This window comes from Coenobita brevimanus, chromosome 101 (assembly GCF_032717465.1).
Source record: "Coenobita brevimanus isolate Jiangsu-jjx chromosome 101, ASM3271746v2, whole genome shotgun sequence".
NCBI lineage: Eukaryota > Metazoa > Arthropoda > Malacostraca > Decapoda > Coenobitidae > Coenobita > Coenobita brevimanus.
The window spans coordinates 68,204,781-68,222,258 of NC_137054.1; the positions used below are offsets into that span (position 1 = coordinate 68,204,781).

Sequence of the window (17,478 nt, forward strand, 5' to 3'; positions counted from 1 at the left end):
TTGTATCAATACATGTTATATTATTTTTTGTAAAATATTGGTGGCTTTGCAGAGCGCAACATGTTGGTGGAGTGGAGTCTGATAAACCAAATAAAGATAAAGATAAAGAAATTTAGTGGCCTTTGTAGTGGCCGTTAAATCTGATATCCAGTCTGTTGAGGTCCATTAATGCAAAGGTCTAGTGTACCCTGATCCTTCCTACCTTGTGGTAGCCCCGTCACACCCATGCCACATTTACAGGTGTACTGAATATCCTAATCCTTCTTTCACTATTTGGTATGAGGTTAACTCTCAATGGTAAACTGGACTGTTTAGTACGAAGGATGACCACTGAAACAAAATATTTTGTACAGTACATACTTTATCAACACAAGTGTTCAAATAAAGCAGCTTAAGTATACAACTTTAACAATACATACCATTACTTTATCCTTTACAGTCTTCAAACTTACATACCTATTCAAAGGATGATTACCAGTTATGTCTAAATGTTATCTTAACCCCTAAATTTATAGGCTTAGAGTACCTTATATTATTAACTCATCAGCAGGCTTGCAGCCAGTTCTGTATGCCAGACTTAAACTATGGTACAAACATTCCTTCCTTAATCCTGAACTTTATCAAGTGACCTACCAAACTATTATTCTCCTTACTTCGCTAATTCCCCCATATATCTCACCTTTTTATAACAGTATATTACAAAAATATATCTATATGACAAGTAGATAACTAAAAGCACCAACTCCTTGAGTGTTTGACAAAACTCATGACTCCATATGGTACAGAAATGGAATGTGCATGAATATTTGTAACAAGATTACCGGGATATGAAAACAGTAGCCTCAGCCAATGTGGAGAGTAAAAAATGCACACACACACTTAAACACACACACACACACACACACACACACACACACACACACACACACACATATACACACTACTACGCTTCACTCTCATCACAGTGCTTCCAAGTCTGGTGGAAGAGGAATATTTTTCTGATTGGCAAATTTCTTCAGAGCTTCGTAATTCTGGTAAAGTCTGTCAATTTCTGTCCGCATGCTGAGGTTGTCATTAACAAGCTTCTCAATATCAACCTGTTCTGCTGTTCTTTCTGATTCAAGTTCATCTTTTTGTTCTAGTCTCTTGATGCGGCAGCTGGAAAGAAAAAGAATTTTGACATTAAATAACATAGTTCTTGATGGTCGTGGGAAAGTGGTGATCAAGTGGTAGAGGAATGGACTATTCACTGTGAGCCTGCAAGACTGATCCTTGCTGGGAAAGGAGCTTCTTGAATATCTGACTTTTGTTACAGTTTACATGGGTAGTTTATTGTCTTCATTTGATGCTCACGAGGCATCCTATCATTTTTATGCTGATGACACTCAACTCTGTAGGCATCCTATCATTTTTATGCTGATGACACTCAACTCTGTAGGCATCCTATCATTTTTATGCTGATGACACTCAACTCTGTGTTAAGATGTCAGATATTAATGATACCGAGACTAAGCTCGAATTTCTAATATCTGATATTAAGATTTGGATGGCAGGGAGGAAACTCAGGCTGAATGATGGTAAAAACTGAGATCATCATCATCAGAGGAAACAGAAGATGTGACAACACTGATGATGCCCTGGCTTTGAACATTGGAGTGTCACAACTTCATTCAGTCTAGTCAACACTTAATGCCCTGGCTTTGAACATTGGAGTGTCACAGCTTCATTCAGGCTAGTTCTGTTCGAAATCTGGGTGTTTAATTCAAAGTTAAGTTACAAAGAACATATTAAACTGCTGTGTGCCACAGCTGTAAATATACATTCTGCCATATGTGTGCACAAATTGCCACAACCGTAAATATACGATCTACAATTGAAAAAAAAAATCGCCAAAAATCGAAATGTCAAATTTGGCAAGAGATTTTAGGTAAGAATAGTCCCACACCTCTATAGGGCTAGTATCAATGCTATGATTCAACCACGCCTCCCCCAGGCCACGTGGGTAGCCGTCTCCTCAGTCTTAATTTGACTGTGAGTGCGCATCATGTCGCACCAAGGTCTTTCCCGATGTGAGACTGACGATTTCTTGATGGTCCCCATGGATGATGAAAGTGATTCATCAGCTGATGATGATGCTGATGAAAACTAAACAAACAATTTTTTACATGTGTAAAATGCTAACTCCAAAATTACGAACATTTGCCTGATAAATGCCACTCATTCACATGTAATGTGCATCAGCACACCATTATGCTTGGGGACAGTTCCCACATCATCTATATACCTCCCAAGAGTGTCCATGGGTCATTTGGGATAGTTAACCAAAAAGAAAATGCCAATCTCCTACCCCAACTCATTGGGTGTCACAGGCAGGCCAAGCATTTCAGTCGATGGCCGAGAACGACTTGGCCTCAAAATCGGCCTTTTAGGCTTCTGTGAGTACTTTTAGGGTTGTTTTCCATGTTTTCTCATCATTCATAACCAATCTAGCAAAAAAAAAAAAAATTGGCTGGCACCACGGCTCCATGAGGGTCCAAAGTTGGCCGGCATACAGTGGGTTAATCAAGCTGTTAGAGGGTGTAACTTGCATGTCAGAAATCTGTACTCTGTGAGAAAATTCCTGTATAGATGTTGCCTCCTAACACTGGTCCATGCAGTGGTCTTGTCTTGCATCGATTATTGTAGTTCACTGTGGATGGGTCTTCCAAACAATACACTAACAAAAGTTCTGTCTATGTTGAACAGGGGAGCAGGGCTTATCTTTGGTCCCCCCCCTGAGAACCTCGACAACCCCGTTCCTAATTGAGCTGTATTGGTTACCAGTAAGGGCTAGAACCGAATTTAAACTGTGCCTTATTACACTCAAGGTTCTCAAGTTTGGCAAATCAAAGTTTCTTGCTGAATTGTTGAAATTCCCATCGGCACTCCCAGGTGTGATGTTACATAGTAAAGATGATTCCTTGTGTCTTGACGAACCTGGAGTCATTCACCAGTCATCTTTCTCTGATCGTTCTTTTGTGTATTGAGCCCCTGGAGATTGCCATTGTCCATAAGACAACTCTCTTCTGTTGAATCATTTAAGAAACAGCTGAAAGCCTTTCTCTTTTCAGAATGCTACAACCTGGAGAAAGGTATTGTGATGGATGATTATAGGGTTTAATTTTTGCCAATTTCACGTTTATTACGGATGAAATTTGTACTGTATATGAGAGATGACACAATTCTTGTTACTGTAATTTGGTACCATCACACCAGTCTTGAATGAGCTAACTCTAACATATTTCATGACAGATGATTTAGTGCCACAGCAGTAACATACAATATGAAGCTGTGTGGAGTCATTTACTAGTAATGTTTAAGAGGGCTGTTGGGTCAGGAAATACAATAAACAGTCAGTGCCCAGAGTCAAAAACATAAAAATCCATAGATGGTACTTCATCAGCTTACTGATATGAACGGAGGGAGATCTCATGCAAAGTTCTCAAGCCTTCTTTGAGTCATAACCAGACAAGAAATGACAATCCAGGTACTATATTTTGTTCCCTTTCCTGTACTGAGGTATGAGGCTACTTGGAACACAAGTACTGTGTGATGGTCTCACCATAATCCAACATCCATACAATTGGGAGGCTCCTTAGTCCACCACTCATGTACTTTTTGGTTGCATTTATGACACTCATGGAATAAGGGAGTGGGAGAGTGGACGAGTGGGACAGGCAGGCGGGGGTCAGGGAGGGAGACAAGAGGGGGTGGGGGAGGGTGGAGGGACAGGGAGGGAGACAAGAGGGGGTGGGGGAGGGTGGAGGGACAGGGAGGGAGACAAGAGGGGGTGGGGGAGGGTGGAGGGACAGGGAGGGAGACAAGAGGGGGTGGGGGAGGGTGGAGGGACAGGGAGGGAGACAAGAGGGGGTGGGGGAGGGTGGAGGGACAGGGAGGGAGACAAGCTGTGGTTGAAGGGGCCAGGGGAACAGGGAGGGAGACAAGCAGATGTGAGGGAGGGGGGGACTAGGAGGGAGATCAGACAGCCAAACTGTCCTACTACCCCCCACCTCTCTCTCTCTCTCTCTCTCTCTCTCTCTCTCTCCAAAAAACACACACACACACACACACACACACACACACACACACACATATATATATATGAGACAAGAGGGGATAAGAGAGGGTTGGGGGACAGGGAGGGAGACAACCTGGGATGGGGAAGGACAGGGGGATGAAGAGACATGCCTAGCAGTGCTAAGTGTGGTGGGGGATGGCGGAGGGATGGGGGGAGAAGAAAGAGGATGGAAGGAGGACAGGGAGAGCCTTGTGCACCACCACATCCCATTCAGGTGCACTCGTTTCAAACCTAGTGAGAAGCGGAGTGTTCGGACTAGAGAACTGATGGCCGTTCGGATTGTGGGAATGTTCCCCCATTTCTTTTGTTCAGTCTATCGAATCATCGGTTAGTGATGCACCAGATATTAGGGAATGCCTGTGCTGGGAACACATGCTAATGAGAATGGATGATATATTATTCCATTTGCATCACAGTGCACTCCGATACTAAGATCCTTTCTCCGATCCTGCTGTTTTCAATGGTATGCTCACATGTTTTCAAGTAATAGTTATATCTGTTTTAATACCACTTGCCCATAGATAATTAGCCTGGTGGTTAGTTAGGCAGGGGAATTCCCTGCACCACAGACACAGAGAACTGCTAATTAGAACCAGCACACACTTGTGCCAAAATGAGTGAGTTTTATTGCCCTTGGCGGGAAAGCAGGAGGCAGAGGCTAATTGCAGGAGTCTCCCTCTCAGTGCAGGAGATTTGGCATGTCTGCCCCCTCCCTATTTCCACAGAACTCATGCTAAATCAACTTTAGTATGCAGTCTGTTTTCGCTTGATGTAACCCCACCACATACTGAGGTGTGTTTGTATTCCTTTAGTTTCTATTGTATGGCTGTGAACATTTCATTATATACTGATCCATTTCAGAATGGTATGCACGGAAACAGTCAGAAATGACTTTGAAAACCCAGTGATGTGATCTCTGGCAGCCAACAAACTCATCAAAATATTACATGATTCATAATTCTTTGACTTAAAGTGAAATGATATTAGTCAGCACCTGTACAAAAATACTATACTGTATATGAATTAACAAGCATTTAATTTGCACCTTTTCTACATGCAGTTCAAATTTACTTACTGCACAATACCATAATACAATGCTGTCACTAACAGCATTCACAGGTGATCAACTGTTTCACTACCAGTTAATGATGTTCTTGTATTGTATATCGCTTCGGCATCAAACTGAGGCACTGGAATAGCAAGGTATAAGGTTATGTGTTTTACCTGGCTGCATATCCTCTGTTCTTCAGTGTCCTGCGCCGCTGCTTCATCTTCACAATATCCTCCCGGCAAAGCCCTCGTAACTTCAATTGCCGGTTGAGGTCCCTTACACTGATGCTCACCAGCTCATCATCACTGATGTCACATGGTGGTGGTGAGAGAGGTGGCTGCAAATTCAATCATAAAGGTAGTACAGTACTTCAGGTTTTTGGTTCCATCAACAAAATTGTTTTCATCATAAAGCTAAAGCATAAATTGCAGTTAACACCAGTGCAAGGGTCAGCAATTTCTTATTAGCAGTGTGTCAGTTTACACTTGATGACAACTTTTATACCATCCTGTTTGCTAGATTACAATCTGATTTATTTCAGTCCTAATAAACAAATCAACATGCTTTGATTTAATTAAAGATGTGAAGGGGCTGGAAATAAACAGATTTGTCAAAACATTATATATTGGAATATTTACTATGCCCTAAAATTAAGCATCCCTTCCAGAAGGCATTTCCAACACATTGGACAGTGCCTTCTAGAATTTCACTACACCAGATCCTCCCATATCCAGAATTCCACTACCCAAAATGTTCTACTAATTACAAACTTCCTGAGGCATATTATATATATATATATATATATATATATATATATATAGCATCATCATCATCATCATCAGCCATTACAAGTCCATTGCTGAACAAAGGTCTCCCCCAACCTTCTCCACAAATTCCTTGGCTTAGTCAATCTTTGCTGTTTTCCCTGCAAATTTCTCTATCTCATCTCCACCTCCAGTCTGGCCTTTTTCTGCTACACTTACAATTTCTTGGTGTCGGGGCCGGATTTACCAATAGGCCAAGTAGGCCGTTGGCCTTGGGTCCACCGGTATCTGGGAGCCCACTGAAACTAATTTGTCGCGCAGTGTGCCAGCATATAACCTTGTTTCAAGTGTACACCAAGTATTTCATTATATAATATGAGGCATCTAGCGGCAGAGTGAAGTATGCACCAGAGGGTTACTTTCAAGTAATTGAAGCTTAAATTTGAAGAATGTGTACATAAAAGGTATAAATAAAAAACTAATGTTGTTTTATATCAATGTAATGCTCTCAAAAATTGCAATTTAATGAATCCATTGTTTAAAAAAAAAAAAAAAAAAAAAAAAAAAAAAAAAATGCACACACCCCCATTGGGGGTCATACACAAAATATTTACATGGGTTATAATTATGTGATCCAAATAAAAATAAACGTAAAAATTAATAAATTGTGAACGTTTTATATTAATAATGCAATTTCTTGATTTTTGATTAATTTTTATTGTAAATTTTTAATTAAAAGCACTCAAAATGGGCAGAGGACAGTGCAGCCCATCAACCACGTGTGAGGTTTAGGGGGACACTGGTGGGGGACTGGCTGAGGCTGGGGGCTAATACTGAGACGCAGCCTCCCAATGGCTAGCCGCCCGTGGCCCGCACGTCCTTCTGCCATGTGGGAGCAGACTTCCTCTATGGGTTTTCAAGGCCTAAAACAAGCGACGCTTGCCCATCTGCCAGCCAGCCATAAGGGTTCTGTTTGTATGTAGCTTTAGCTTTATACAGGGAGGATCTAGAAGGCTCCACCTACATATTGGGGGAAATAACTCACCATCGGCCATTTTGGCGCATACGTCAGTCACTCTGCCACTCCTGTACGGTAAGTATAGGGCCCATAGTATGGGGCCCCTGTACAATAATTTGGGGGCCCACTGATGAGTTTGGCCTGGGGCCCACAAGTAGGTAAATCCGGCCCTGCTTGGTATATATATATATATATATATATATAAGTAAAAGTCCAATTCTTCGGCATTCAATTCCCCGGCAAATCTGACATTTCGGCAGTTTTGAGAAATAGTCCCATTTACGAAAATCTCTGATCGTTCGGCAGATTTTCCGATTTTTTTCGTCGGTCTTGAAATTCTCCATGAGTCCTTAGAGCCTGTTGCAGGACATTCTACTGCTGGGGACTTCTTCCAGCAGTAGCAGACTCCAATCAACCCCTTCTATTGTACATATGTAAATAAGGAACCTACTATAAGTTTAGGTAAGTGCATGTGAACTTGTAGGCCTACTGTACCATTACATTTATATACAGTATATTCACTAATTTCTTTATTTTTCATATTCACGTATAGTACTGTATTCATTACAGTATTGTACAATATCAAACAGCCAACAGCATCTGGTGGTCCCAGGCGGTCACCCATCCAAGTACTAACCAGACCCAACGTTAAGCAACGTTGGGTCTGGTTAGTACTTGGATGAGTGACCGCCTGGGACCACCAGATGCTGTTGGCATCCCTACTTGTCAAGTGGGGTTGGTGGAGGATTAGTGCCCCTCCCTGTAAAACAATTAACTCTAAGCCGTTGGCCACCCCGTTTGGGATACATGGCGTCTGGCAATGAATGAATGAATGAAAATACAGTACTTTCTCCAAACACATTTATAATGATAAGAGTAGTGATGATAGTGTTCACCGAAACATATAAGGTGCTGAGTGGGTAGGGTTTTTGATAATTCGGCAATTTTGATTTTTCGGCACTTGCCTGGTCCCATAGATGCTGAAAAATCGGACTTCTACCGTATATATATATATATATATATATAATTACGGAAAAAACAATAAACCTGAAAAAGATTACCTCACTCTCACACATGATGCTGGAGTAGTTGTGACCTTGCATCCAGTATGGTAATTAGATCACACAACACTGCCATACTGGGCTAATTCCATACCGAGCAAATAATAAACCTTATGGGGAAAATTATGTAGATCAGACAAGACTCTAATTCAGGACACAAATAATCCCAACAATGTTGTAAACACTGATAGGCAAATGCACAAAATGCAACTTAACATACCTGTATGTATTGAAACACAATATGATTAATGTGTGGCATAAAATGGGCAGGTAGCACAAAAAAAATCTGACACATCCGTGCGTGTGCACGTGCTCTCTCTCTCTCTCTCTCTGGTACTGTCCAATATTCACTGAAACTGCAGCACAGCCCCTGTGCACAAAATTTACAACTGTATTTGTTTCGCAGCAAAATTTTTATTGTGATAAATTTAAAAAATTGCAGAAATGCATAGTTTTGAAGACATCTGCGTCACAACCTCCTCAGTTTTACACACAAACTGAGGCACATGGCCACCCACCATGTTGGACTTTCAGGTTGATTTGGGCTCCAATGTCAATCTGTCACTAATCAATCATCCCTAACCTAATAATATGACCTAACCTAATATCTTAATCTAATTTAAGCTAACTTGACTAACTGAAATGATCTGAGGGTGAACAAATTTCAGGCCCAAATTGATCCACTGTCCTCTCTCTACAGGACACCACCACAAATGTCAACATACCAAACTTGGTGCTCTTTAGAAACATAATAATTATTTCTGCAGAATCTGGGTGACATAAATGAATTATAATATTATGGAAGATATTCCCTGTCATAAAATTTTCATCATTTATTAATGAGAGCTCCCCTGCAGTTTGTCCCAACATGCAGTATGGTGTTATGCCAGAAAGCACAGGAAAACTGACACTCGGTGATGTCACAAGCAAACGAGTGTTTTGATTGACCGCTGCACTTGTCCTAGTCAGTGTATGTTCTCGCTGGCTGCAGCACCTCTCCTGGGACTTCCAGGAATAAGAGACCCCTCCAAAACTCCTCAGTCTCATAAATATTCCATACTAAATACTTTTTTTTTTTTTTAGGTGAATATTTTGAGCATTTACCATCCTAAAGACAGTTACTGTTGTATTAAAGAAACGTGTGTTGAGCATGAGGCCACTGTAGCTAGTTACTATGCATCTATCTCTATTTCACTTTCATGATAGGACCTCCCAAGGTCAGTGGTAACCACCCATCTACTACCTTTTTCTATATGCACATTTTTTCTTCTTTACAGATGCACATGACATTACCTATCAGACAACATCACTGTCAAATTAGGAAAGGGGGGGGGGGCAAACCTTTGTCATGTTCTCCTAACAGATCATCCGACCAAATCAATCCCATCAGTTCCCAAGCTTCATCAGCCTCTACACTATACCATTCTTACTCACACATTCATTTACCATATCCATCCACCTTCTCCTTGGCCTAACATGCCTCCTCCCACCTTTCAGCTCGATCACATACACTACTGACCACTATTTACATCCATTCTCTCCATATGATCACGTCATCTAAGCACACATGCTTCAGTCCTACTCTTACGCACTTCTATATTCCATATTTTTCACTAATAACATTATATCCAATCTTGTCCACTCTACACATTCCACACACATTGCTGACCACGTTTCTATTGCTCATATTCTTGACTTTTTGTTTTCATTCCACACCCAAGTCACCCCTATATACTGATGTGGTGCTAAAACACCATTAGATCCTCTTGGAACCTCCACACTCAGACCTCTGCTTAATATCAAGCCCTTGCCCTAGCCACTTTCTTTACCTACACTACTCAACTTTCTGCTTCATTTGTCTCTTTTTATTACTGCACCTAGGCACTTAAAATCCCTCAACTATTCAAGTTCCTTTCCAGTCACCAGCAAATCAACAGCAAAAGTCACCCTCTCTCTAAGCAAGAAACACTAATCTTATCAGTATTAATTTCTAAAGCACAACACTTACAAATATCAACAAAGAACTGCACCAGACTGCAAAACTCATATACTATTCTCAAACAATACAGCAACAGTTTCCTACTTTCTCAGTATCCATCCATCCATCCATCCATCCATCCATCATCCAATCCTACGTTGCCCCATGAAAAGCGCAGGAGCCCGGGGCTAGGCAAGTTGGTCCTGACATTTAAGATGAGAGTGACCTCACTCATCCCTGCCTGGCATGAAGTGAGCAATAACCCCCAACCACCCCTTGGACTTCACTGGCTCAGTCCAAATGGAACGCCGTAATTACCCACTAAACCACCTGGTGCCAAAAATCTGGTAATGTGGTTACTATCCAGCGTAGCAAATGGTTTCCTGGTGTACAGGAAACAATTTGGCTTGTCATTCAGTGTAGAGCCCACAGGCAGAAGAAAGACAAAAGAATGAAGGAAGAAAGATAGAAGAGGGAGTGTAATGTCACCCACAGGCAGAAGGATGAGGAGAGAATGAAGGAAAGAAAGACAGAAGAGGATGGAAGGAAAGAAGTATGGAGGTGAGGAAAGGGCAGACACACGAAAGCAGCACTAAATCGAGTGAGTGGATGGTGAGTGCCTCCATTTATTTTTAACCAAGATCATCATTAACTTCTTATTTTTTCCACATAATCATCTCTTTACATGTTTCTTACTTTCAATATATTCCCAGTTCATTCATTTGACCCCTTTTTTCGCATATAATCTGACCATGCCGTTTTCATTTTCCTTCTCCTTTCAACCTCTATGACACCACACACAGCCTTGGCATTCATAAACAAACACTCCCTCTGTGCATTCAACACATTTTCTATATCCTTTTGTTCCCATTTCATAAAGTTTCCACAAAATGGTGGAAAATTACTGTATTTGCTCTGTTTCTTTCCTCCTCCTTTCTTCCAATCTACAGTATTTTCAATTTGGTGCCATTCCTTTATTTTGTCACCAACTGGCTTGAAATCAGATACAACTGTTCCTTGGGTAAATATCCCCAACATTCCTTCTTCTTCTTCTTCTTCTTCTTTTTTTTTTTTTTTTTTTTTTTTTTTTTGGGGGGGGGGGTCTTTAAAAGGGATTTATGGTATCAATGGTCAAAGCCCACACAAGCACACAAATTAGGGGATCCTGTACTCTTGTATGCTATTAATAATCATGGCAATTTGCACAAAAGTATACTGATGTACTGCAGTTGTGTGAAGACTATCCTGCATTTCTTTGAGAAAGTTGTCAGTCTATGATTTTAAAATCATCCACTACTTTTACCTGGTATTTGTCATAACTAACAAAATTATGTGAAAAGAAACTAAATCAAATCAAATGATGCCACACTTCCTCTTAAGAACTTCCCATAAAGAGATGTGCTATGGTACAGTTGACGTTTTCTACGGACTGGAAGATAAACACAATGCCAAAGTCACTTAATTACTTCCCAACAGTTTCTTGACTTCATTATGAAAAAACAAATTTTGGATGTAAAACATGACTGTAACGGAGTATGTGTCTCAGCTTGAACACTGACTGAGTTTTCCTGCCTAAGACTGATAACTGTGTGGCTTATTACCAACTTGCAGACATTTCACTCTCATGGCAGCACCTCCAACAGTCAGTGGTGGACAACCACTAATAACAGAAACCAGTAACTGAAGTATCAATGCACAGTAGTACACTGACACTTAAAAAATAAATACATCAACACTTTACCTCCTCCCACAGTGCTGACAAACCTCAAAGATCACCAACTTTCCCATACAACAACAAAAACATATGACTGGAACAGAATGGCAACCTTAAATAAGTGGAAGCTTATATGAGCTCTCATATCTAGCCAAATTAATAATAGGTGCAGTACGTAAATGACCCCGTCCCCAAGAAAATATATATATATATATATATATATATATATATATATATATACAGGTATGCCACTCAGGGATGAATGAGGCTGGTCACTTTCATCTTTAATGTCAGGACCAACTTGCCTAGCCCCGGGTTCCTACGCTCCTCTGTGGAGCGACACAGGATTGGATGATGATGATAGATAGATAGATAGAATACCCTGAAAAATAAACAGCTCACATGGGCATTCATTGAATCTTTAGGTTGTATAACTGAATTTCAAAAGTAGCTCTGCATATAAAAGTACTGTAGTACTCAATGCTAATAACTACAAGTAAATTCACCCCACACTGTACAATATGCCACCCCTATTTTTGCTCCTAGGGAAGCAGAGGTAAAGCTACTACTGTACACATACTCTACCAGACGGATAATAATAAAAAAAAAATAATAATAATTTGGTTTTACACCAGGTATCCACGAAGGGCTAAGGCGTTGCCCCTGGATAGAAGACGTTTGGACTGAAGCGTGTAGCATTTTATGACTGGATGCCCCTCCTGATGTCTACTATACAAAGTTGTATTTCTTTTTAGAAACCAGGTTGAAGCTGAACTCATTAAAATTGTACTTTCTTTACTCAATTAATTAATTTTGAGATTTCTGAATACAGAAATACTAAACAGAAGAGAAAGAAGACAAGTCTGACAGCATGGTAGGAGGTGCAGCAATAGCACAACAAATACATTCTCCATAAAAAAAGTAGAATGTATTCTAGACTTTACACCTGAAAATGTTAAGAAGCTTAATTACAAATAGCAATGACTACAATATTCAACAAAGCAAGATTATATCTACAGTATTCTAAAACTATTACCATGAATGCATATACAGGTTTAGAGTGTCCCAGGAAACATGTAAAAACATAAGTTATTCTCAAGCTAATTTTTAAAACAAATGCTTTACCAGCTTTGGACATATGTTAATATATCCTTTTAAAATCAATATTAGCTTAGGAATAACTTCCTGAAGTTTCTCACACAATTTCCAGGACACCCTGTATGAAGACAATACCACATCTGTATGACTGATCATCACACACACACACACACACACACACACACACACACACACACACACACACACACACACACACACACACACACACACACACACACACACACACACACACACACACACACACACACACACACACACACACACACACACACACACACACACACACACACACACACACACACACACACACACACACACACACACACACACACACACACACACACACACACACACACACACACACACACACACACACACACACACACACACACACACACACACACACACACACACACACACACACACACACACACACACACACACACACACACACACACACACACACACACACACACACACCATCTCAGTCTACCCCTCCTCATCACAAACCATCTCAATCTACCCCTCCTCATCACAAACTACCATCATCATCATCATCATCATCATCACCATCATCATCATCCCATCCTATCCTATCACAACTACCATCATCATCATCACCATCCTATCCCATCCTATCACAACCACCATCATCATCATCATCATCATCACCATCCTATCATCATCATCATATCCTATCCTATGTTCCAGTGATGAAAGATATAAAAGTGGAGGTGCAGGAAGTGTATAAATTACTGGAAACTCAAGATGTAAGGAAAGCCCCAGGACCTGATGGAATTTCTAATTGGGTACTGAAGGAATGCAGAGAACAACTGGCAGATAAAATTCACAGTTTAATTGTATGCTCACTGGAAGAGGGGAAAGTGCCAAAAGAATGGAAGAGGGCAAATGTGGTACCAATTTACAAGGGAGGAAACAGGGAAGAACCCCTGAATTATAGACCAGTGTCTCTAACCAGCATGGTCGCTAAATTGTGTGAGAGAATCCTGAAAGACAGATGGATAAAATATCTGGAAGAGATGAATAGTTTGGCTGAATGTCAGTTTGGATTCAGAAGTGGAAGGTCATGTGTTTCAAACTTGTTGAGCTTTTACTCAAGAGCGATTGTTGTGGTACAGGAGAGAGATGGTTGGGTGGATTGTGTGTACTTAGATTTAGAGAAGGCCTTTGACAAGGTACCTCATAAGAGACTAATGTGGAAACTAGAGTATATAGGAGGACTAAAGGGGAAACTTCTGGAATGGATGAGAGACTTTTTGAGAGACAGACAAATGAGGACAGTAATAAAGGAAAAGATGTCTGTCAAGGCTCAGTGTTGGCGCCAGTAATGTTCCTGATTTACGTAAATGATATGGTAGATGGAGTGAACAGTTATGCAAGTCTGTTTGCTGATGATGTAAAGATCTTGAGGAAGATAGAGGTTGAGGAGGATTGTAAAATACTGCAGGAGGATTTGGATAGGATACACAATTGGAGCCGGACGTGGGAAATGAAATTTAATGTAAAGAAATGTAAAATATTGGAAATGGGTAAAAGTACCAGGAGACCATCACTGAATTATTTTTTGGGTAATGAATTAATCACAAAAAGGAGAGAAGAGAAAGATTTGGGAGTGCTGGTCCAAGATAGTTTGTCACCAGAAAAGCACATTAACAAGATAGTTGGAGAGACTTATAAACTCTTGACTAACATAAGAGTAGCATTTCATTATATGGATGAGGAAATGATGAAAAAATTGATAGTGGCCATGATCCGCCCCAGGTTAGAATATGCAGCGGTAGTGTGGTCCCACACAAAAAGAAAGATATAAACAAGATTGAGAGAATACAAAGAACAGCAACCAAGATGGTCCCCAGTCTGACAGACCTGTCATACAGAGAGAGGCTGGAAAAACTGGATTTGCCTTTCGTTAGAGGAAAGGAGAAAGAGGGGAGACATGATTGCGGTGTTCAGGACCATGGTGGGAGTAGATAAAATTGACAAAGAAGATCTGTTTGTATGGGATAAGAGAGCAACAAGAGGGTACATGGAATGAAATTGAAAAAGTCAAGCTGCTTGAAGGATATCAAGAAATATAGCTTTCCTTACAGAAGTATAGACTTATGGAATAGCCTGGACAAAGAGATCGTCCAGTCTAAAAACTTAAACGAGTTTAAAGTTAAATTCGACTTACTGAGAAACAGCGACGGAAACCCACGAGCATAGTACATTCCGTGTATATCACAATTAGGTATATTCTTAAATATTTGAAACGACTTAGACAAAGAGGTGGTGCATGAGAAAAACATTCATGTGTGTAAAGGTAGACTTGATAAATGTGGATATGGAGACAGGACAACACGAGCATTGCTCAATTCCTGTATACTACAAATAGGTAAATACAAATAGGTAAATACACACACACACACACACACACACACACACACACACACACACACACACACACACACACACACACACAAAAAGGATGTCCCAGGACTTGACACACTAACTTCGGGAGATGATTCTTGGCCATTATAAATCTGAGCAAGAAATACTGCATCAGCAATGTAATTCAACCACTATGGTGCTACATATTCTAATGTCATGGGTGAATTCTAAGGAAGATCATTTTTGCCCATTGGGACATTAGTAACTGCTGCTTCATAAAAGTTGAGAATTAGACCTTGTTTTAATGTTAATGCCCTTTTATAATGTAACTTTAGTATGCTCAGTGAAGTAGACTTACTTCATATTTCACAAGAAACAATCACAGGCATACCTGTACACTACAGTACATATTTATAAACAACACCCTTTCACTTTATAACTACTAGCATCCATATAATTACAATAATTTAAAAATATATACAGTAGAGTAATGAAATATGCTGAAAACATACTGCAGTAGAGAAATATGCAGAACTTTAAAAAAAAAAAGCAAGAATTCAATGCAGTGAAATTATTAGGACAGACCAGAACTGGACAGTGGACACCTTGTAAGAGCAATGTTTTTTACCTTTTTACCTTTAAAAAAAAAAAAAAAAAAAAAAAAAAAAAATAATAATAATAATAATAATAATAATAATAATAATAATTATCATCAAAATTAAGTCATCAGGCTATATGAAAGGAAACTAACTGCAAGCAAATATCAGTTTTAGTTAATATAATGTGGTGCAGATGGGAACATAATCAGTGTGATGCATACCCAGGCCTCTTCTCTATGTGGGGTGCGCAGACCAGAGCCAGCCAGGGGGGCACTCTGTCACATCACATCAGTCGCCAAGGGTAACATAATGGAGAAAAAGAGAACATCATTCTACACCTGCTAAGTCTACTCACATAATTACACAAAAAATTTAGTGTACAGTACATATTTGTGTTTGTGTACCAGTAAGCTATTAGACTTCTGTATTATCCAAGAAATAGCACCCACAAAGTGCAAGGGCAAAAATAATACATATGGTAAAACACCAATCACAAGGTAACTACAGTGCAGTGCTCTCGCATATCCTGTGCATTTAATGCTAATGAACTCCTGATAAAGTTGAATGATGCTCATCATTTTGGGATACGTGGCATCTGGCAATGAATGAAAAAAAAAAAGTAGTAATGCCTGTCTTGTTTTATCTCTGTACAAAATTACATATCAAAATACCTTTTTGATAAGCATTTTCATATTTCTGGTGTGATTACTGCCATAAGACTTCTTGTAAAGCTTCTAAACACTAACCTAATTGGAAGTGAAAATTAAAGTAACATAAGAAAAACAAAATCATCTGTGATAACAGTTAACTGTTATAGAGACTTGCTTAATAATCAAATATTCTTCAATAGCTTCAGTTTTTCTCCTATTATAAGTTGGAATAATGTTTTGTATTTCAGCTGGATGATTTATGCTAACAATGGCCAGATAGAGCTGAAAGAAACTGGTTCGTTTTTGACTGCCTGATACCATTTACTAACAGCTTGCGAATTTATCTGGGGGAGGATTTGGGGATACAGTACCTACTGCAAGCGAAATTCACGAGAGCACTGCGAGCAACGGACAATGTTTATTAATGGACTTCATATTTACCATTATGAGATTATGATACTGCAGTTACAATCAATGAGCACATGAATGTTTATAGTGAACTGTGCAAACAGTATAATTCTTATTCAAATGCAAACACAGGCAAACTGTAGCCATATTCTATTAAAAAAAAAAAAAAAAAAAAAAAAAAATCTTTTTATGACAAATTTATCATCTTGATATATACTGGTACTTACAATACTTTTAGTTACTCACTGTACTGCAATAAACTAAACAACATACCAATAATAAATTTTACTTTTAAATATTTATTTATGCCTGACAACTGAAAACCTGAAGTAAACCCAAAATATAAAAAGCTGGTAGCTGTGAAAGTATTTACAAAAGATCATGTCCACCACAAGCACTTTGTGGAGAATAAATACAATTAGAAAAATATCCTGTCATGACTAGAACTGTATAATAGTCAAGACATATGACTTCTCAGAAGAAATATAGTACTGTTGAACCTCACAATACCCATACTCAAAATTATATAAAAAATAAAGAATCTCATGTCTGTGTGGGAAGGGGGATGGGGTTGGATGGAGGGAGTGTGGGGAGCTGTGCTTGATGTG

The 17,478-nt window shown here is 39.6% G+C and overlaps 1 protein-coding gene across 2 annotated transcripts in view; it reads right to left on the reverse strand.

The window, feature by feature from the left end:
• Window positions 1-798: 798 nt before the first annotated feature.
• maf-S (MAF bZIP transcription factor K) overlaps window positions 799-17,478 on the reverse strand; it is a 38,778-nt gene continuing 22,098 nt past the window's right edge. Inside the window, exons 3-5 of one of the 2 annotated variants that reach the window (XM_080284256.1) lie at window positions 16,034-16,087; window positions 5,342-5,505; window positions 799-1,158 (exon numbers count right to left, since the gene is read on the reverse strand). In XM_080284256.1, coding sequence (XP_080140382.1) covers window positions 960-1,158; window positions 5,342-5,505; window positions 16,034-16,087 — 417 coding nt within the window. In that variant the 3' untranslated portion in view covers window positions 799-959. The remainder of the gene's footprint in view (window positions 1,159-5,341; window positions 5,506-16,033; window positions 16,088-17,478) is intronic. The other variant, XM_080284257.1, reaches the window with a different exon arrangement.